The following is a 22,222-nucleotide window of genomic DNA, read 5'->3' on the forward strand; positions in this document are numbered from 1 at the left end:
TTGGGTTGAGCACTCACCCATGCGGTTCTGTGCCTTGGTAAGTTTCTGTCTGGTGATCACTTCAGCATACTTCTCTCCCCTTGTAGCCTTCTGTACCGGCTTCCTTCTCTAAAACCACAAACAAGGCAACATTAATGGTCAGAAACACATTCTATATCATAATGTTTACCAGACATGAGTCCCTGCTCTGGGAAAACTGGGCTTAATGCAAGTGCATAAAGTGAAGTATCAGATTAGCCTGTGATGTCCACACAGACTAATTAGGGATGACACTTTCCACCTAAAGGATTTAAGCCTAATAGAGACTTCCTTTTAACCAAAAAATACCATAAAAGCTGTAATTTTTTTTCCTGATAGCTTGTGCCAAAGGACAGGCTTATCTGGGATGACACTTCATGCTCATGCATTTTAGCCATATTTCACAGAACGAGGCTCATATCAGTTTGCCAGTGTCTAGAAGATGTATTGCCCATATTTACTATGAGATATATTAAACTGATAGTTCAGAAGAGATCAAAAATAGCTGAAGCAATATGTGAATGGTTTTTAGCCGTTTTCTGAAAGGTTAATGACAGAGTAAATGATGTAACAGATGCCAAACACCACTTCACTAATGTTAATATTATATAAATGCATAATTTTTAACACAGTAGAGACATCCCTTTACAAATAAATACAAATATGAACAAATAATTGTTGGCTTATTTTCACAATGGCTTCCGGAATTATTGATGGTCTGATTTGCAAAGGTGTGGAAGCTATATGAGAACTAACCACTTCAACAACTGTTTTCTTCAGAATGGCTGGTCAATTATTAGAATTAATGACAATCTAACTGATGGATTAAGCAGATAAATATACATCATAGAGAACTGTAGTAGTACCAATTCAACTGAAAATAAATTGTTATCAATTTAAAAAGGTGTGATTATTCCAGTTAAACTAGAATAAAATAATCAAATTATATGATGTTAAAATTAATTTAAATCAACAAACTCAACAAGACAATAATACAAATGCCACAAATAACAACATCATAAACAACTCAACTACATTATGACAAGAATGTGATCAGTCTCAAACTGCAATTTAAGTTAATAAATGCTAATGTTAAGCTACTGAAATTCAAGATTTATTAATCTTATTTAAGAATATGCAATAAAATGTTCTTCAAGAATGACATTCTCACCATGAGAAATCTCAATTTCAAAGTCCCAACTTTGAAAAAAACCGACAAAATGTTTTTATTGGCTTATACATAAGATTACAAGTACGGTTCAGGTCATGAGAGTCCAGGGTCTTATGGATGGGCCTCGAGAACATCGGTGGTCTCAGGGCTACACCTTGGTCAATTAATAATCATCAGTGGTCTCAGGCTGGAATTGAAGTCAATTAATGAACATAGTGGTCTTAGGGCTAGTAGAACTAAGTTCATGAACATCAGTGATCTTAGGGCTAGAGTTGAAGTCAATTCATGAAAATCAGTGGTTTTAGGGCTAGAGTTGAAGTCAATTCATGAAAATCAGTGGTCTTAGGGCTAAAGTTGAAGTCATGCATTAAAATCAGTGGTCTTAGGGCTAGAGTTGATGTCAATGCATTAAAATCAGTAGTCTTACAGCTAGAGTTGATGTCAATTCATGAACAACAGTGGTCGTAGGGATGGAGTAGAACTATTTTCATGAACATATGATCTTGAGCTAGAGTAGAACTAAGTTCACAAACATACTTCGTCATAGGGCTAAAGTTGAAGTCAATTCATGAACATCAGTGGTGTAAGGGCTAGAGAGAAGTCAATTAATGAAAATCAGTGGTCTTACGGCTAGAGTAGAACTAAGTTCATGAAAATAAATGGTATTAGTGTTAGAGTAGAACTAAGTTCATAAACATAAGTGGTCTTAGGGCTAGAGTTAAAGTCCATTCATAAATATCAGTGGTCTTAGGGCTAGAGTAGAACAAAGTTCATGAACATAAGTGGTCTTAGGGCTAGAGTTAAAGTCCATTCATAATATCAGACATCTTAGGGCTAGAGTAGAACTAAGTTCATGAACATAAGTGGTCTTAGGGCTAGAGTTAAGTCCATTCATAAATATCAGACATCTTAGGGCTAGAGTAGAACTAAGTTCATGAACATAAGTAGTCTTAGGGCTAGAGTAGAAGTGAATTCATGAAAATCAGTGGTCTTAGGGCTAGAGTTGAAGTAAATTCGTGATATCAGTGGTCTTAGGGCTAGTTCTGTATTTCTTAAATGAAAGTTGCCACTGTCTTCAGAATATTTATTCTGATTTACTTTCCTTAAAGTATTTGTGTATTTAAAAACCACTTTACAGAATACCTTAAGGAAATGGGTGTTTGTTCATCAAATTGAGATGTCAACTTTATTTAGATATGAGGAAAATATTGATATGGATGGTAATTCAAAGACCATACAATATTCTGTGAATATAAATGTTAATGTGTATTTGACATCACTTTCACAAAAACACTTTTGACCTAAAAAATCTCAATGAAGAAGGAGTTATGTTTAAAATGCATTCACATACTCTGATACTATGGTAAACATGCATCAATAAGATGAAATTAATGATACATGTACTTTGTATAATACTTCAACAAAATACGCCTGTAAAACCCTGTCATATAGGGAAACATATATTACACCACCATAGCAACAGATTGCATTCTTATGTACTGAGCAGGTTTTTGAAATTGTTACTAACATTAACCATTAAGTTATATTAGTAAACTGGTGAGGAACTTTAAACAATTTAAATAATGCCAACTGGAGATACTTACTGATATGATGTGCAAATCTCAATGGTTTTGCTCAGGTCTTTTGCTTAAATCATCAAAGAAGATGAAGTAGGTCGTATGTAAAAAAACTAATTGAAGACAAGTTTACTGAGCATACTTATTGGACACTCATCTGGTTTTGTTAATAACAATAAAATGATTCCACACAAAACTTTTTTTATTTAGACAAAATCATTTAGTGACATAAACTTATATCAAACTGAATAAATGAGCTTCCTTCTGAGAAAACTGACCTCAATGCAGGGGGCGTAATGTGTTATTCTACACAGGCTAATCAGGGACAAATTATTCTTCACATGCATTAAGCCCAGTGTCCCAGAGCGCGCATAAATAATGTTAAGGAGATCAATTCCAACAAAGAATCAGTGCACCCTTGGTAAGACCTAAGAGATAACATTTTCTCTATTTCATTATGGCGGGTATGCACCAAAATTGTACAGAACTTAGATAATGGGATATGTAAAATTGTATACAACAAACATTTCAGTGTATAACCATAATTCCTAAATCCTGTATAGTATTGGTATGTATGCTGAGGCATATAATTGTTCAATGTTATTTTGAATTCACCAATGTTTGAACTGCTCTGCAGCAATGGACATGTATATGAGCCTTGTTCTGAGAAAACTGGGCTTAATGCATGTGCGTAAAGTGTCGTCCCAGATTAGCCTGTGCTGTCTGCACAGGATTATCAAGGGACAACACTTTCCGCTTAAACTAGATTTTCGGTAAAAAGGGACTTCCACTAAACGAAAATACCATTAAAGCGGAAAGTGTTGTCCCTGATTAGCCTGTGCAGACTGCACAGGCTAATCTGGGACGACACTTTACGCACATGCATTTTGCCCAATTTTCACAGAACACGACACATATGATCAAAGTGCTGTTGCTGCTCTTCCTTCTTTCAATCAGTGTCTATCAATCTGCTTTTATAACAAAAGTGGCACAACTATGTTCATGACAATGCCTCAAATAATAAAATGAAGTTCACAATAAGAAAATAAATCAGACTGTGAACATTCTTTCCACACAGTCCTTGTACATGGCAAACTTAATTTTGGTAACATGTACAAGTTAATTCTTTCAAAAGATATCTATAAAGAGCAAGCATTTCAACTTAACAGTTAGTAAAACTTACTAGATTTCTTTAAAACATAAATCGTTAGCAGTACTTCCAAAAACATGTTTACAACAAAACGAAAATTTACCCACACAAAAAAGTCGACAACAATTAATTCCATTATGTTCAATGCCCTAATGTAACATCTACAGGGGTGGTTGCCCTAATGTAACTACTACAGGGGTGGTTGCCCTAATGTAACATCTAAAGGGGTGGTTGCCCTTATGTAACATCTACAGGGGTGGTTGCCCTAATGTAACATCTACAGGGGTGGTTGCCCTAATGTAACATCTACAAGGGTGGTTGCCCTAATGTAACATCTACAGTGGTGGTTGCCCTAATGTAACATCTACAGGGGTGGTTGCCCTAATGTAACATCAACAAGGTTGGTTGCCCTAATGTAACATCTACAGGGGTGGTCGCCCTAATGTAACATCTACAGGGGTGGTTGCCCTAATGTAACATCTACAGGGGTGGTTGCCCTAATGTAACATCTACAGGGGTGGTTGCCCTAATGTAACATCAACAAGGGTGGTTGCCCTAATGTAACATCTACAGGGGTGGTTGCCCTAATGTAACATCTACAGGGGTGGTTGCCCTAATGTAACATCTACAGGGGTGGTTGCCCTAATGTAACATCAACAAGGGTGGTTGCCCTAATGTTACATCTACAGGGGTGGTTGCCCTAATGTAACATCTACAGGGGTGGTTGCCCCTAATGTAACATCTACAGGGGTGGTTGCCCTAATGTAACATCTACAGGGGTGGTTGCCCTAATGTAACATCTACAGGGGTGGTTGCCCTAATGTAACATCTACAGGGGTGGTTGACCTAATGTAACATCTACAGGGGTGGTTGCCCTAATGTAACATCTACAGGGGCGGTTGCCCTAATGTAACATCTACAGGGGTGGTATTAGGGAAACATTTTAAGATTATCTCTACACATTTCTTGGTGTACTGGAAAGTACAAAAAACAAAGGTTTATCACAAAACCGATTATAATTAACACTAACAGATTAGCACATGATGTCAAAAAGCAAATATACAATGTTGAATTGGTACATTAATATATTTATTTACCATGTTTATGGAATATGACCCCATGGTGTTTAAATCAACAATTCAACTAACATGCAATAAATGACATGCCAAATCCAGTGTATCATGCGCATGCATGCAACCAACAAACGCCAGTGTTTAGTAAAGTTGATACACGGTAATATGTTTACAACAGAGTGCAACATGAACATATCTCACAATTGGTGCAACTTGAAACAACAACAAGGCGTATCACAGGAAGTGACATATGCCCCTGAAGCACCTGTTTGTCAGGAAACGGTCATTAAAGTTACTGAGCAGAGACAAATAACTCATGACCTTTGACTTTAGCTGTAATCTTGACCTTTAACCAAGGAGCATGGAGTTTAGATGGGCAAAATTAATCGAAAGTAATATTTAAAATCTTTGCAATTATTTACAAGAAGCAGAGTACTTGATCTCTCCCTCACTTAACATTTTCTTTAACTAAATTTAACATATAATGTTAAAATTCATTTTGGCAGTTGTAAGTGGTTTTATGAAGAAAGCCATTTGCTATTTTATAGCCATTGGTTAATTATTGAATGGCAGAGTAAGCTGTGACCAGGCAAACATTGACCTTGAATTGTCACGTTGAGCTTTGATTCAGGAGCATTAAAGATGAATGCAACACATCGTCTGGTGATGGGGAAGAATAATCTCAAGGAATATTGAAATCCTCCAAGGCATTAAAATGTTACAGAGCAATATCAAAGTCTGGACGGACATTAAACAGACATATAGTGCAACTTCTGTGTGAACCTCATTAGAAGTCATAAAAAAACACCAGGGAACCAATCAGGTTAGATAAAGACTTGGTAAGTTAAGATAGGTGCAACAATCCAAAAGTCTTAATAATAATAATAATGGAAAGATCAAATGTTTCTTCAATAAATATAAAAAATCTTCGTAGAGTTCACATTCATTTTTGGCATATAACATCTATTATAAATTTATTCCAAACCATATTAATTATAAATTAATTTCAAAACAGGTTCAAATAAATAGAAAGAAAATACGCTTGAACATAATATTATCTTAAAGCATATTTTAGTTGTTTGCATATAACTTTATACACATTCAGCCTTCAAGTTACAGAAATCTAGAAAAATTTTAAGGTTTCCAACACTTATGTTAACGCAAGCATCAACTGTTGAAGTCAATACATGATATTCCACTTTGAAAATATCTACTGAACATACGCAAAATTGAAACACCCTGGATTGCCAAGGGGTGTCACTGGTAGCAATCTATAATATTTCACGCAGCATGACATTAAAAAAACCTCAACTTGAGACATCTACACATAACATAAGTGACTTCTGGTGTTGCATCACAGCCAATTGTTGATGTCACAACACTTTGTGATAAATAGCTTGTGTAGATTAAATCATAAAAACTAGAAATGGCGCGGCAGAGGCCGACGCTTATCCCAACGCCGCATGTTTGACCCAGGGGCGCCCCAGGGTTGGTAATGGGGCCATGCATAGTTAAGATTGACCGTATTGTCATAAGAGAAGTTCAGTATCAATAAGAAGTGAATCAGGGTAGAAATGAAGAAATTATAGTAAAAGGCAATTTTGGGTGGGCGTGGCCTGTGTGGGCTGGGCGCCCCAGGGTTGGTAATGGGGCCATGCATAGTTGAGATTGACTGTATTGGCATAAAAGAGGTTCAGCATCAATTTGAAGTGAATCGGTGTAGAAATGAAGAAATTATAGTAAAAGGCAATTTTGGGTGGGCCTGGCCTATGTGGGCGGGGCGCCCCAGGGTTGGTAATGGGGCCATGCATTGTTAAGATTAACCGTATTGTCATAAGAGAGGTTCAGTATCAATTTGAAGTGAATCGGTGTAGAAATGAAGAAATTATAGTAAATGCAATTTTGGGTGGGTGTGGCCTTTGTGGGCGGGGCGCCCCATGGTTGGTAATGGGGCCATGCATAGCTGAGATTGACCGTATTGTCATAAGAGAGGTTCAGTATCAATTTGAAGTGAATCGGTGTAGAAATGAAGAAATTATAGTAAAATAACCTAAAAAAATGAGTAAAAATCTCTGACCCAGCCCCACCCCAACCCCCATAACTTTTGACCCAGGGGTCAGATCAAAATTCCGAATAGTGCACCGTCGCACATATGCTCATAGCTACCATGTGTGTAAGTTTCAAGGTTCTAGTGCTAATAGTGTAGGAGATAATAGTGGCCAGGACGGATGGACAGACAGACTGACAGCAGAGATAACCACAATATCCCCACGCTTTTCATAAAGGATGGGGATAACTACTAGTTAAGATATACTGCAAATAAGGTTACATGTATGTTCAGCATAATAAGTGTTAGAATATGTTATCACAACTTTACTGATGAAGGTACATGTGTTTGAAAGATTTTAACTGATTGTTATTTCTATATTACATGAAAGGAAGCTGTAGAAAGTTTTTTTAACAGACTCAGTGCAAACATCAATCAAAACTGAATGACCAGCAGTCTGTTACAAACATGTCTACAAAGAGGCACACAAAAGATGAACTCGCAAACAAATACATACCGCAAACAATTTACGTTTCTTATCTGCCTACAATACATACAAAGCAGAATTTCTTAAAAACTGACTGAAAATTCATACACTGCAGATTCACCATATCATGAACCGTAACCTCTCCATGTCAAATATATCGCGAGTCTGTCATCGACCCACGTTGTTTTTAAGTGTATTGTATGGATTCAATGCACATATTTGCATAATACAACTTGTAAACAAACTATAAAAGTGAAAATAAACAAGATAGCCTGAAAGGCCCAAAGTCGCTCACCTGAGATACAAATGAACTGACCTGTTCTGTGCAGCCCAAGAAATTATAAGAACAAATGTTCTCACCAAGTTTCATGAAAAGTGGAATATAAATGTAACTTTTAAAGTTCTAACAAGGTTTTACTATAGCCATATAAGCATAACTTCCCCACCCCCTGGTGGCCATGTTTTTCTAAAGACTGGAACTATTTTATAAGTCATCCAAGATATCAGTAAAACAAATGTTCTGACAAAGTTTTAAAATGATTGGACAATATATGTGACTTTTAGAGTGTTATCAAGTTTTTCCAATAGCCATATAAAGAAAAATGCCCAACCCCCTGGCCGCCATGTTTTTTAACCAACCAAAAACATTTTCAAACTCATCAAAGATATAATTGAGAAAAATCTTCTGACCAAGTTTCATGAAGATCGGACAATAAATGTGGCCTCTAGAGCGTTAACAAGGCTTTACTATAGCCATATAAGGAAAACAGCCCCGCCCCTCTAGCAGTCATGTTGTTCAAAAGACCAGAACCATTTTTCAAACTCATCCAAGATATTTTTAGGACAAATGTTCTGACCAAGTTTCATGAAAGTTGCACTATAAATGTGACTTTAAGAGTGTAAACAAGTTTTTACTAAAGCCATATATAGAAAAATGCCCCGCCCACTGGCTGCAATGTTATTCAACCAAGCGGAACCATTTTCAAACTGATCCATGATATCATTGGGACACATTTTTTGACCAAGTTTCATGAAGATCACACAATAAATATGGCCTTCAGAGTGTTAACAAGATTTTACTATATCCATTGAAGGAAAAATGCCTTGCCCCCTTGCGGCCATGTTTTTTAACCAACCGGAACAATTTTCGAACTCATCCACGATATCATTGGGACAAATATTCTGACCAAATTTCATGAAGATCGGACAAAACATGTGGCCTCTAGAGTGTTGACAAGGTTTTGCTATAGCCATATAAGAAAAATGCCCCGCCCCTTGGCAGCCATGTTTTTCAAGCAAATGTAACCATTTTCAAACTCAACAAAGATATCATTGAGACCAATCTTCTGACCAAATTTCATGAAGATCGGACAAAAAATGTGGCCTCTAGAGTGTTTAAAAGGTTTTGCTATAGCCATATATAGCCATATAAGGAATAACCGATTTTTTCCTTTGGAAAACCTGATTAAAAATTCCCCGCCCCCTGGTGGCCATGTTTTCAAGCAACTGGAGCCATTTTCAAACTCATCCAAGATATTATTGGGACAAATCTTCTGACCAACAAAAGGCGATCACAAAGCTCACCATAAGCATATTGTGCTCAGCTGAGCTAACAAATGAGCCTCGATTTGGGAAAGTGGGGCTTAATGCATGAACACAAAGTGCTGTCCCATTTAATCAGTGCAGTCAACACAGGCTAAACAGAGACAACACTCTTATTGCTTTTATTTGATTCATCATTTAAAAAGGAAGTAACTCCTGAACATCCAGATTACACAGAAATTGTTGTTCCTGATTAACCTATGCAGACTTTACAGGCTTAACTGGGACAACATTTTATGCACATGCATTAAGCCATGTTTTCGCAGGGCAAGGTTCAAATCTGAACATTTTCTCATTCATCAATAAGGCGATGCAATTTAAAAATGAAAACTCACTAAACAGTCTGTGATAACACATGCAAACTCATATAAAACTCTCTGATTAATAAAAAAATGCCATTCTATAATGCATGCAAACGAAGCACTGTCCACACATGATAAATATCAAATAATTGTTTATGTCTTAAAGGGGCGGTCAACCAGATTGACGAAAAAAGAAAAGTTCTAAAATACTGTATTTTTTTACAATTATTAGTTTATATTGATCAAAACATCATGACTGGTATAGTACATTACTTGAACAACTTGTTAATTTTTCTTATTTTCAGTATATTCAGTAATAAAATTTTACTGAGTATGTCTACCAGGTATCTCTCAGTTAACTATAAATAACGCAAGTAGATTGATCATCATTGTCATGTGGTAAACCCAGGAATGCAAATTGCGCATACGTAGTGAATTGTATATATTTATACATATAAAATGATCAATCTACTTGCGTTATTTATAGTGTGTATATTGTTACATCACCTATTTTCCCGGTGTACTTTGGATTTCGAAAATTTATTACTGAATATACTGAAAATATGAAAACTTAACTTTTTTCAAGTAATGTAATATACCAGTACTGTTGTGTTATTTTAATCAATATAAACTAATAATTGTAAAAAAATACTGTATTTTAAAACTTTTCTTTTTTTGGCAATCTGGTTGAGATGCCCATTTAAAATGGATTACTCAAAGACGAACTTACACTTGCTGATACCATTTACATTAAATAAACACTCAATAACTATTGAAAAAGCTTTTTGTATCTGAACTGTTGATTGTCCACTAACATTTGTTGTATCTATATTAAAAATATTTCTTTATATTTGAAAAAAGTGCAAAGCAATATATGTTCATAAAAGAGACCTGTGCTCTATAAAAAGGGGGTTTAATGCATTTGCCTTACGTGTCGTCCCAAATAAGCCTGTGTAGTAGAATCAGGAACAATACTTTCCGCTTTCATGGAATTTTACGTGTCCATACTCTTAAATATGTATGAATATATAAGTTACACTCTTCTAAACGAAAATCCATATTAAGCAGAAAGTGACGTCCCTGAATATCCAGTGCGACCTGCACAGGCTAATATGGGCACATCATACACTAAGCCCTAGAGCAAAGTTCAAACATAACTAGGAAGAAGATAACTAATGGTACCCAGTACACATGTACTTACCTCAATACAATCTTCCTCCTCAGATGTAGTGCCCTATAAAAATACATTAACACACATAAATTACTTAAAAAGTCCTATAAATATTTATATACAAACATAAATTAATCAACCCTTAAGACGAAGGATACATCAATAAATTTGCAAAGAACGCTGATATGACGTTATCATTTAAATAAATGAGCCTAGCTTTGGGAAAGCCTGGCTTAATGCATGAGCAGAAAGTGTCGTCTCATATTAGCCTGTGCCTGTTTGTTTACATAAACGTGAAAAGTGTCATTCTTTCTGTGTGGACTGCACAGGCTCATCTGGGATGACAATTATCACACATGCATTAAACACATTTTAACCCAGACAGCGGCTTAATAGTATGTGCATGCAAACATTACACAAGCAAGTCAATCAATTTTCTTTATATTTTAATTCAATTTAATTTATTGTGATGCATTTTATATGATAAAAAAATAAGCTATACCTTCAACATTTCAAGCAGCGTTATGTTCCTTTCAGCAAAACATGTAAATGTGGGACTAGATGAAAGGCCACAATGTACTGCATTGTTTGTATAAAATACATGTTAAACAAAAAAGCCCCTGAAAAATTTCCCCAATTATGATGAGAGGGAAATTTAAATCAATAATAATGATAACAAAATGTTGTTTTCACAATACTAGTAACGCCTAATTGCAACACTTGTTGTATTGAAACAACAACTTAAAGCAAATCAGATGAAAGCCATGTTCATTGCAGTGCAAATGGCTGGAATGGTGAATCCCCACAGCAGTAGTTGTTTACATTTAAGTTCCTTGCACAAATTGTGGTCAGAAAATAAGTACCAAGATCTATTGACACAAGCTAGGACTTTTGAGGAACAGGAAGATAAAAAAAAACATACAAATATTTGTGAATGTGAAAAACACTTAGGAATGCGTGCAAAATTGAGCATGAAAATGCATATCTTCACTCTTTATTGTAATGACATATTTTAAGGTTAGCTTGAAAAATATGGAATTAGTTTGCTACTGCCATGTTCACGGCTAAGTTCAAGGGAATATAACTAAGAAATGTGTGGATAATTGAGCTTGAAAAGTGTCTTGCATGTGTACAGTTTATAGTGATTATATTTCTATCATATTAATGTAACATGGGGTCATTAAAGGGATCTTTTCACGCTTTGGTAAATTGACAAAATTGAAAAAAGTTGTTTCAGATTCGTAAGTTTTCGTTTTAGTTATGATATTTGTGAGGAAACAGTAATACTGAACATTAACCATGCTCTAATATAGCCATTATATGCATCTTTTGATGATTTTAAAACCTAAAAATTATAAAGCGTTGCAACGCGAAACGATTATATAAGGTATAAAATACGACATGAATGTGTAGTCGGCGGAATAGCTCAGTAGGCTAAAGCGTTTTTACTTCAGGACTCTGGCAGGACTCTAGGGGTCACTGGTTCGAAACCTGCTCCGGGCAATGTTCTTTTCCTTTTTTTGATTTTTTTCTTGATTTTTTACTGGAGCTTTTATGATCCAATGTTTACATTTATCAATATAAAGCATTTAATGAATAAGTTAAAAAAATGCCAAAATCTGTGAAAAGGCCCCTTTAAAATACCTACATAACATCAAATACTATTCTCTTTTATACAGTCCTATTTAAGAAATTCAATAAAAGGTTTTGAACCTTAGTCATGTCCTACTCTACTGGTTAGCGACCTATGATTTGCCTGCACCTATTATTCGCCCATCCCCTTAAAACCAGTCAATGTAACGCTTTATCACGATTTTCTTTGTCACTTATTTACAGACGCTTGTTTCATTGAAGCTGACAGCAGCAATTCCTTGAAATGCTAGTGTTATAAATAGACAATTGCGATGTTTACACATTTCGTTGCAATGTAATGTTACCTCCTCGCGGGGAATTTTAATAGCACACGCGTATGCTCAGAAGAAATCCCTTACTGAAACCCGACCTGTGTGCTTGGTATTTTCGTTTGTCTACTGCAATAGAGCAGGTCTAAATTATTTGTCTACCAATCACTTATTTTACCAGAATCCAATGTGTTTAAAACACACATGTGATTTCAATTACAGTTTTTTTACATTAAAACTTGACACAATTTGATGTTTACATATATCTGAATTGCTTGCAAAATGTACCTTGTAAACATTTCAAAGAAATAGAAAACAAAAGTCCCATTTAACACTATAAATCCACTGTTTGGATTTTCTCCTTTGAAAAAGATAGTTTTGTTTGATCAAAGAAGTATAAATAAACATGTTTATTTATAGATCTTTGTTGCACTGATATTGGAAAACAAGTTATAAGTCTATTTAATACAAGCACAGGATGATATATTGCACCATCAAATTAATGTATTTACGTCATTTTAACGTTAATGGTAAGAAAAATTTCATTTAAACTCTTATTACTTTCCAAATACTCAATTTATATAAATATCCGGTAAATACTTCTGTACAGTGGAAAATTACCTCCCTTTAATGACCCCATATATGACCCTCGTACATACGCATGCGCCTATCAAAAAATATTTTGTTTAAATTCGCTTGTAGATGACAAATCCAGGATATATCAGTAAATTAAAAAAATAATATTTTGTATTATTTAAAAATTATTAAATAAAACCCCTAAAGTTCGACCAAGAAATACTCGTCAGGTCGATACCAAATGTAGCCGTGAAGACGAGGAAACGACCTGTAAATAAACTACAACAACAACCAACAACAAGAAATACTCGCTGACCAGTACCAAGTACATATAGTGAGACTTTTTTCAGTTTATTTGCACTATTTTCGATGTGAATTTCGCATACACAGACTGTGAAGGCATCAAATATCATAATGCAATTAAATAGCAACTGGATTTTAAGAAAACCTTGTTTATATTAGGTGGGCGAATAATTGGTATAGTTCCAAGCATTTTCTAGGTAAATATAGGGGTGTTTTTAAAGTGACAGTCTTGGTCACATTCGTAAGATTTTCATAAACAAAAGATGCGTTCATCAGAAACACAAACCCCCCTACTGCGCCGCTTTAAAATAAAATTTCTTTTAATCATTTGGCAGGTCAGATCCAACTGGGGGGAGAACCCTCTCATTCACAAATTAGTACAAAGAAATGATAATTATATTTAAAAAGAATTAATTGCTGAGAAATAGCCAGGACAAAAACCTTTGACAAATCAATAATTTGAGTTATAAATAATCAAAGTAAAAAATATGTACAGTAACTGTGAAAAGAACTTAAATTCTTGGCAAGGAAATATATAATATGAGATTTATAAGTATAAAAATTACTTCCCTTGAAAATAATTGTCTCTAACAAATTTCTATTTTTAGTAGCAAATAATTAAAAGCCACTATCTATTTTTAGTAGCAAATAATTAAAAGCCACTACCGTGACTGTAGATTCACCACTCAAAATGTGCAGCTCCATGAGATACACATGCATGCCAAATATCAAGTTGCTATGTTCAATATTCAATAATTATCTCCCTTTAAAGCTTATTACTTCCCTTGGATTTGTATTTATGACCTTAGACCTTGAAGGATGACCTTGACCTTTTACCACGATGTGTTTGTCAGAAACACAATGCCACCTACTGCGACGCTTTGATTTATTTAACAAGAACATATAATTTGGCAAGTCAGATAATTATGTCCATTTAAAGCTTATTACTTCCCTTTGATTTGTTTTTTCGACCCCATGACCTAGTTTTTTGACCCGGCATGACCCATATTCGAACTTGACCTAGATATTGTCTAGATACAACTTTTGGCCAAGTTTCGTAAAGATCGGATGAAAACTATTTGAATTAGAGAGTGGACACAAAAAGTGTGACAGACTGACAGACGGACAGTGCGAAAACTATATACCCCCTTTTCTTCAAAAGGGGGCATAAAAAGTAATACCCGAATTGATGTCAGTTGTTAAACATTATTTCTACAAAAATGGGTCGCTAACCAGTACATTAAGATTACATTTTAACATTCACTCCACATATATCGATCAGAACTATCACCAGACTGTAGACCTGTCACTGGTACATGTTGGACAGGACTTACTCTGATTGTTATATACTTTTTTATAGGCAGAGTCTACACTTTTGTGTTTTCATTCTTGGAAAACTGGGCTTAATGCATCTGTGCAATATATCATACCAGATAAGCCTATGCAGTCTACACAGGCTAATCTGGATGACACTTTTCGCCTTAACTTGATTATTATTTAGAAGAGACTTTTTAAAAAAGTCCGTTAAAGTGAAAAGCGTCGTCCCTGATTAACCATTAAAATGTTTGGGACAACGCTTTACCTACATACACTTGGTCCAATTTTCCCATAAAAAAGCTCAATATATTGAATTAAAATGTATTAAAATTTGCATGATCAAACTTCTGATGTGATTATGGCTGTGTGACTCACCGTCTGACTGCTGCCTGAGCTCCTAATCAGGCAGCGCAGGCTGTCGAGCTCGTTGCGCAGGTGTCTGATCTCCTGGCGCAGCAGGTGCTGCTCCTCTATCCACATGTTCTTCTCTGTCTGGAGCTCACACACACGACTCCGATCCTTGATACACTGAGCCTCAAGCTGGAAACAGTCAGAGAGGGTTTAGTTGGTTTACAGTCAGAGAAGGTTTAGTTGGTTTACAGTCAGAGAGGGTTTAGTTGGTTTACAGTCAGAGAGGGTTTAGTTGGTTTACAGTCAGAGAGGTTTAGTTAGTTTACAGTCAGAGAGGGTTTAGTTGGTTTACAGTCAGAGAGGGTTTAGTCGGTTTACAGTCAGAGAGGGTTTAGTTGGTTTACAGACAGAGAGGGTTTAGTTGGTTTACAGTCAGAGAGGGTTTAGTTGGTTTACAGACAGAGAGGGTTTAGTTGGTTTTCTAGAAATAATTTTGTACTTAGCATTGTTTAACAATAAACATCAGTTTGCATTTATGAAGACTATTTTATATTGTCTGATTAAATAAAAATAGAATTACTGGTCTATACCAATATTTACCAACCTCTAAAATTTCTTGACCTTTCTTCTGAATTTGTTCAAATTGCTGAATAACAATAGCATCTTCTTCTTTATGTTTCTTCTTCAAAATCTTATTTTGTTTTTGAAGTATGTGCATTTCATGCTCTTGCTGCAAAGACAACAGATAACATGTATAAAAGCCTTTGTTGGAAAAGAGAGGCAATCAGAAATGAATACAATATTAATCTTTCATAGTATTTACAGGCAATTTGTGAAATGGATAGACATACTGTAATAGTCATATTTAATACATTAAATGGAAAGACATACTGAAATAGTCATATTTAATACATTAAATGGAAAGACATACTGTAATAGTCATATTTAATACATTAAATGGAAAGACATACTGTAATAGTCATATTTAATACATTAAATGGATAGACATACTGTAATAGTCATATTTAATACATTAAATGGATAGACATACTGTAATAGTCATATTTAATACATTAAATGGAAAGACATACTGTAATAGTCATATTTAATACATTAAATGGAAAGACATACTGTAATAGTCATATTTAATACATTAAATGGATAGACATACTGTAATAGTCATATTTAATACATTAAATGGATAGACATACTGTAATAGTCATATTTATTACATTAAATGGATAACTGTCCAAAACAGAGCACCTACCTTTGAGAGCTGTTCTCTAAGATCAAAGTCTTCCCTCTGTGCCGTGTCCAGCCTCTGGTTGAGCTCCTGACACTGCTCCTTGTAGTTCTCAAGCTCCTCCCGCAGAATGAGGCGCTCCTCGTTCATGTGAATCACACGCCTTTGCTCAAACTGTGACTGCAACATACATTTGAGTCGCGTTCTGTGGAAACTGGGCATAATGCATGTGTGCAAAGTGTCGTCCCAGATAAGCCTGTGCTTTTATGATAGTTTTCGTTTAAATGAAGTCTCTTCTTAGCAAAAATTAAATTAAGGCGGAAAGTGTCCTCTCTGATTAGCCTGTGCAGACTGCACAGGCTAATCTGGGACAACACTTTAGGCACATGGATTATGCCCAGTTTTCTCAGAATACGACTCATTTGGGCCTTTTTTTAGGAAAACTGGTCTTAATGCATTTGCGTAACGTGTCTTCCCAGATTAGCCTGTGTAGTGTGAGAAGATGGAACTCAGACTAATAAAAATACTTCATGAAACATAAATATTTTATTTCTAGGAACATTATTATGACAAACTTTTGATAGTTGAAAATATTTCTAACACATTACATTATTTATGGGGGACAATTCTGTAGGAACAACCCAGTAAGACAGTTGCTGATAATCTCTCTTGAAAAAGAGGCTGAATATACAATGTTGAATAGTTCACTTGAAAATTATTTATACATTAAATAGAGAGATGTTGATAGAACTGCAAAATGTGATTAAAATAAAACAATTGTTGTTTTACCGGGTTCATTCCTATGGGATTTGCTTTAATGATAAATTAAATAATCTGAAGTAATGGAACTACATAATAAATGAAAATGTAACTGTAATGAGGGAGACCTAGGCCACAAAGCCCCGTTATTAACAGACCAAAATAAGTTCAGAGCTCATGTGTTGTCATCATGTCATTTGCCAAAACATGTGTATAGACTCTACTGTATATGTAACTGAATAAAAAAACGTTTTTAAGTTTTTTATCTGATAATCCCATAACATCACAGCTTTAAAAACAAGGGACAAAACTGTCACAAAACCAGGTTTTTAATTTGAATAAAAAAGTCAGATAAAGGGAGACAATTAAAAATGTGCATTGTTAGTGATTGTTCCTAGTTACCACCCTTGTGTAAAATTCAATCTATTTATAGTTGTGGCGACCTTGATTTCAATCGAATTATATAATCGCGACAATATGTGCAAGGGCACTTCGTGACAATCATTTTGTGAAAGTTTCATTGAAATCCGTTGAGAAATGAAGGAGGAGTTGCGCTCGGAAGAATTTTTCCGCTCGCCCGCCGACATTCACCAATCTAATAACCAGTTTTTTCCTTCTGAAAACCTGTTTAATAATATTTGTTACCAATATTGACAATAGATGTGTTTAAAAAAATTATATATCCCAAAAGAATCCCATTTTTCTGAAGTGTCAAGTGTACAGTAAACTAGAGCTTTGTCACAGACGTGACGAATACCCCCACATGCCGCATTGACACATAATATTTTGCATGTCGTCTCCACAAAAAACAGCGGACACCATGCTCAATTTTTAAAACACACTAAGTGACCCCTTGACCTAGTTTTTGACCCAGAAAGGCCCATGTTCTAACTTGGCCTTAAGATCATCTCCATAAAACTTCTGACCAAGTTTGGTGAAGATCGGATGTAAACTACTTGAATTAGAGAGCTGACACCATGCTGAATGTTAAAAAATGCACTACGTGACCCCGGGACCTAGTTTTAGGCCCGGAATGGCCCATGTTCAAACTTGTCCTAGAGATCATTTAGATAAAACTTGTGACCAAGTTTGGTGAGGATTGGATGAAAACTACTTGAATTAGAGAGCCGACAACATGGTGAGGTTTAAAATGCACTAAGATACCCCGTGACCTAGTTTTTGACCCGGCATGACTCATATTCAAACTTGAACAAAACATCATCTAGATACAACTTCTGACCAAGTTTGGTGAAGATTGGACGAAAACTACTTGAATTAGAGCGCAGACAACATTGTGATGTTTAAAACGCCCTAAGTGACCCTGTGACCTAGATTTTTACCCAGCATGACCCATATTCAAACTTGAACTAGACATCATCTAGATACAACTTCTGACCAAGTTTGGTGAAGATTGGATGAAAACTACTTGAATTAGAGAGCGGACAACATGCTGAATGTTTTAAACGCACTAAGTGACCCCGTGCCCTTGTTTTTGACACGGCATGACCCATATTCAAACTTGCCCTAGACATTATCAAGATACAACTTCTGACCAATTTTGGTGAAGATTGGATAAGAACTACTTGAATTAGAGAGCGGACAACATGGTGAGGTTTAAAACACACTAAGTGATCCCGTGACCTAGTTTTTGATCCGGCATGGCCCATGTTCGAACCTGACCTACACATCATCTAGTTACAACTTCTGACCAAGTGTGGTGAAGATCGGATTTAGACTACTTGAAATAGAGAGTGGACACCATGCTCAATGTGTAAAACCTACTAAGTGACCCGGTGACCTAGTTTTTAATCCGGCAAGGCCCATGTTCGAACTTGGCCTTAAGATCATCTAGATACAACTTCTGACCAAGTTTGGTGAAGATTGGATGAAAACTACTTGAATAAGAGAGCGGACAAAATGCTGAATGTTTAAAACGCACTTAGTGACCCCGTAACCTAGTTTTTGACCCGGCAAGACCCATGTTTGAACTTGGCCTTAAGATCATCTAGATACAACTTCTGACCAAGTTTGGTGAAGATCGGATAAAAACTACTTAAATTAGAGAGCGGACAACATGCTGAATGTTTAAAACGCACTAAGTGACCCGGTGACCTAGTTTTTGACCCGACAAGGCCCATGTTTGAACTTGGCCTAGACATCATGTAGATACAACTTCTGACCAAGTTTGGTGAAGATCCGCTGAAAACTACTTGAATTAGAGAGCGGACACTAAATACGGACCGACCGAAAGACAAGCTCACTCCTATATACCCCCCTAAACTTCGTTTGTGGGGGTAAATTATGCGATCGAATTGACCATACGCAAATCAGGTAATGCATTTGCATGTATTTAAATCGTCTGAAAATACTTATTTCAATTCTCTATGCCTGTTACATTTTTAATGTCATTTTAGCAGACAATATTTAATTCATTATCATCTGCATATACAATCAAATGAAATTTGCCTAGATAAACTTAGCGAAATTGTTCAAAGCTGTCCACGATTCAAAATATTCATAGCATATAAATAGTAACAGGATAAGTACGTAAAACAGTGATAAACATATTCAGTTGTTCACACCTAAGTCCTTTATATGCATAAAGACAAAAGATTTTCACATTTAAATTGTCAGATGCCCTCATATGGGTTAGCTTGTACTGGATTATAATGAAGTTAAAAATCAATTATCAAGATGGACACAGACGTTATTGAATTTAAAGAAAACATTTGAGATGGAAGGTTGGAAAAACGAGAGCCCAGACCCACTGGCGTTATATTGGATGCCACCCCACATATCATTAAAACAAATGTTCTGACCTAGTTTCATGTAGACGGGACAGAAATTTCACTTCTATGGTGTTAACATGTTTCTCTTTAGACAATTAAGGAAAGCTGCCCAGCCCGATAGCTTTTGTTAAATCAACTGTCTTTAATCATTTTTTATCGTGGCAAAAATATCCTTAGACTAAATGTTTGAACAACATTTCAAGAAGATTGGACTTAAAATGACCTAGTTTTGGGCCTCACATGACTCAGTTTAAGACGAGGCTGAGATTTCATTTGGAATAATGCTCTTACCAAGTTTAGAGAAGATTAGAGGATAATGTGGAGATTAGTGTAAAAAAGGTTTCACTATTGCTATACAAGGAAAACTGCTTTGCCCCCTGGTACCATATTTTTCAACAAAGTGAATAAATGTTAGAACTTGGGCAAGTTATCATAAGAAACAAATATTCTGACAAGTTTCATAAAGATTGAATTCAAAGTAAGACTTCTAGAGAACTAGATTTCACGTTTGCCATATAAGGAAAACTGCCAGCCCCTGACAGGTTTTTCAACAAAACAGCACGATCTCAAATTCAGCAGTGATATCACTACAACAAATGTTCTGGCCAAGTTTCATGAAGATTGGACTATATATGTAACTACTAAAATAAAAACAAGCTTCTTTTTTACCTAGTGGCCTAGTAATGACCTAAAGTGACCCAGTTTCAAACATGGCCAAGATATTATTTGTTTCCACAAAGTCGCCATAAACCACTTAAGGCGTAAAATGCACAGGCTTTGACAAAACTTTTTTTTTATATGCATCAAGCCCACTTTTTCTACAAAATGCCTTAAATATATATTTTTCAGCAAGTAAACAAATATAAAGTTTTACAACCCCTTGTAACTAATTTACATAGTATTGTATTTAAGAGAACATAACATTTTAAAATTTGAACTAACTAAAAGATCCTCTTTAGAAGTTTCTGCAATATGGCCCCAGATTTAGTACAATAATCAACTTACCAGTTCGATTGAAGGATTCCTGGGTATTGGTGATCGTTCTACTGAAATCACAGACATACACAATTAAAGATACTTCTGTGTGGGCATTAACAACACAAACAGTGATAGATATCAATAAAAAATCTAATGCCAATTTTCATTGTTGTACAGATTTCTTTAAAAAAATTAAACCCTAAAACAAAACATAATTGCACTTGGGGTTCTTAAACACAGGAAAGGCTTTGTAAATTACAAGTGCTGTTTGCTAAACACCCATCCCCCGGCCTAAACTTGCATTACTTGTAATGAAGTCAATCCCCTGCAGTAATAAAACAGGCAGAAATGAAAATAATTGCATGGTTAAATAAATTTAGCTTTATCTATCCAAACATCAATAAATTCACTATTAAGATGGTATTTATCATGCTGTCAATCTTGTTTTGAGAGACTACACAAGGGAGTAACCAATGTCGGTCTCTTTAAAAAATACCAGTTTGGGAGAATGCGGACCTTCCATTTTAAATCCATGTAGGACTGTCTTCTTTTGCCACAATGACTTTAACTTGTGTAATCAAATTAATCTAAATATATGGTACGAAACTGTGCCATATAAGTGTAAAGATATATACCCCTGCACCTTAGAAGAGGGCATGATAATAAGTAACATAATTACATTCTTCAATTGACCTTTAGCTTTAAAATTATTATGCCATATTATCATATTCCATGGGTTTTATTAATGATTTAGGTGCAAGCACATGTCTAGTCACAGGATTGCAAGAAACATAGTTTTCCATGCCCTATTTAAAAACGATACACTGTAATAAAAATATGTGTTTTGTAGCTGTACTGTTTAAATGTGATGATATGATACCTGACCACCCACATCTGTTTGGGCCGAGAGTTTAATACAATTTAATGTGTTTTGACTGACATACTTTGGCTGGTAGAGTTTTTACCATGTAAATTTTCTCAAACTAATGCTGAAACTTGCAATGTTTAAAGTAAAAAACAACAGCAAAAACAAGACTAAGTTTGACCGAACATTTTATCATTAAATATAGACAAAGTCTTATAATATTTTTTAAAGGCATAAACATACAAAGCCTTTCCAAATATTCCCACATGTCAGAAAACATTTGTAATGCATTTATTGTCAATAAATTTCAAATAATTAATTTAAATAACTGAAACTATTATTCCCCAAACATCAATGATTGGTTAATTATTGCCTTGTTTGAAATCCCCATAGACTGGCACCTGGTTTCTCCACAGTGCCCAGTTCTCTTAGCTTCCTTTGCAGCTCATCACATTGGATCCTCAGTTCCTGGTTGGAGTCCCGTAGCTCATTCTCCTTCTCCGAGTGTGTGTAAGCCTTGTGCATCCAAGAAGCTGGAAGCA

General features: G+C 35.4%; 2 protein-coding genes across 2 annotated transcripts in view; one reads left to right on the forward strand and one right to left on the reverse strand.

Moving 5' to 3' along the window:
* The window catches only part of LOC127875130 (uncharacterized), a 162,733-nt gene that overhangs the window by 71,057 nt on the left and 69,454 nt on the right, over positions 1 to 22,222 (forward strand). The window lies entirely within an intron of this gene.
* Positions 1 to 22,222, reverse strand: part of LOC127865167 (caspase recruitment domain-containing protein 10-like) — a 54,965-nt gene that overhangs the window by 3,771 nt on the left and 28,972 nt on the right. The window contains exons 7-14 of the mRNA XM_052405146.1: positions 22,082 to 22,213; positions 20,843 to 20,883; positions 16,314 to 16,469; positions 15,651 to 15,776; positions 15,071 to 15,235; positions 10,629 to 10,661; positions 7,554 to 7,580; positions 18 to 108 (exon numbers count right to left, since the gene is read on the reverse strand). Of these exons, the coding sequence (XP_052261106.1) occupies positions 18 to 108; positions 7,554 to 7,580; positions 10,629 to 10,661; positions 15,071 to 15,235; positions 15,651 to 15,776; positions 16,314 to 16,469; positions 20,843 to 20,883; positions 22,082 to 22,213 (771 nt within the window). The remainder of the gene's footprint in view (positions 1 to 17; positions 109 to 7,553; positions 7,581 to 10,628; positions 10,662 to 15,070; positions 15,236 to 15,650; positions 15,777 to 16,313; positions 16,470 to 20,842; positions 20,884 to 22,081; positions 22,214 to 22,222) is intronic.

This window comes from Dreissena polymorpha, chromosome 1, assembly GCF_020536995.1.
Source record: "Dreissena polymorpha isolate Duluth1 chromosome 1, UMN_Dpol_1.0, whole genome shotgun sequence".
In the NCBI taxonomy this organism is placed as follows: Eukaryota; Metazoa; Mollusca; class Bivalvia; order Myida; family Dreissenidae; genus Dreissena; species Dreissena polymorpha.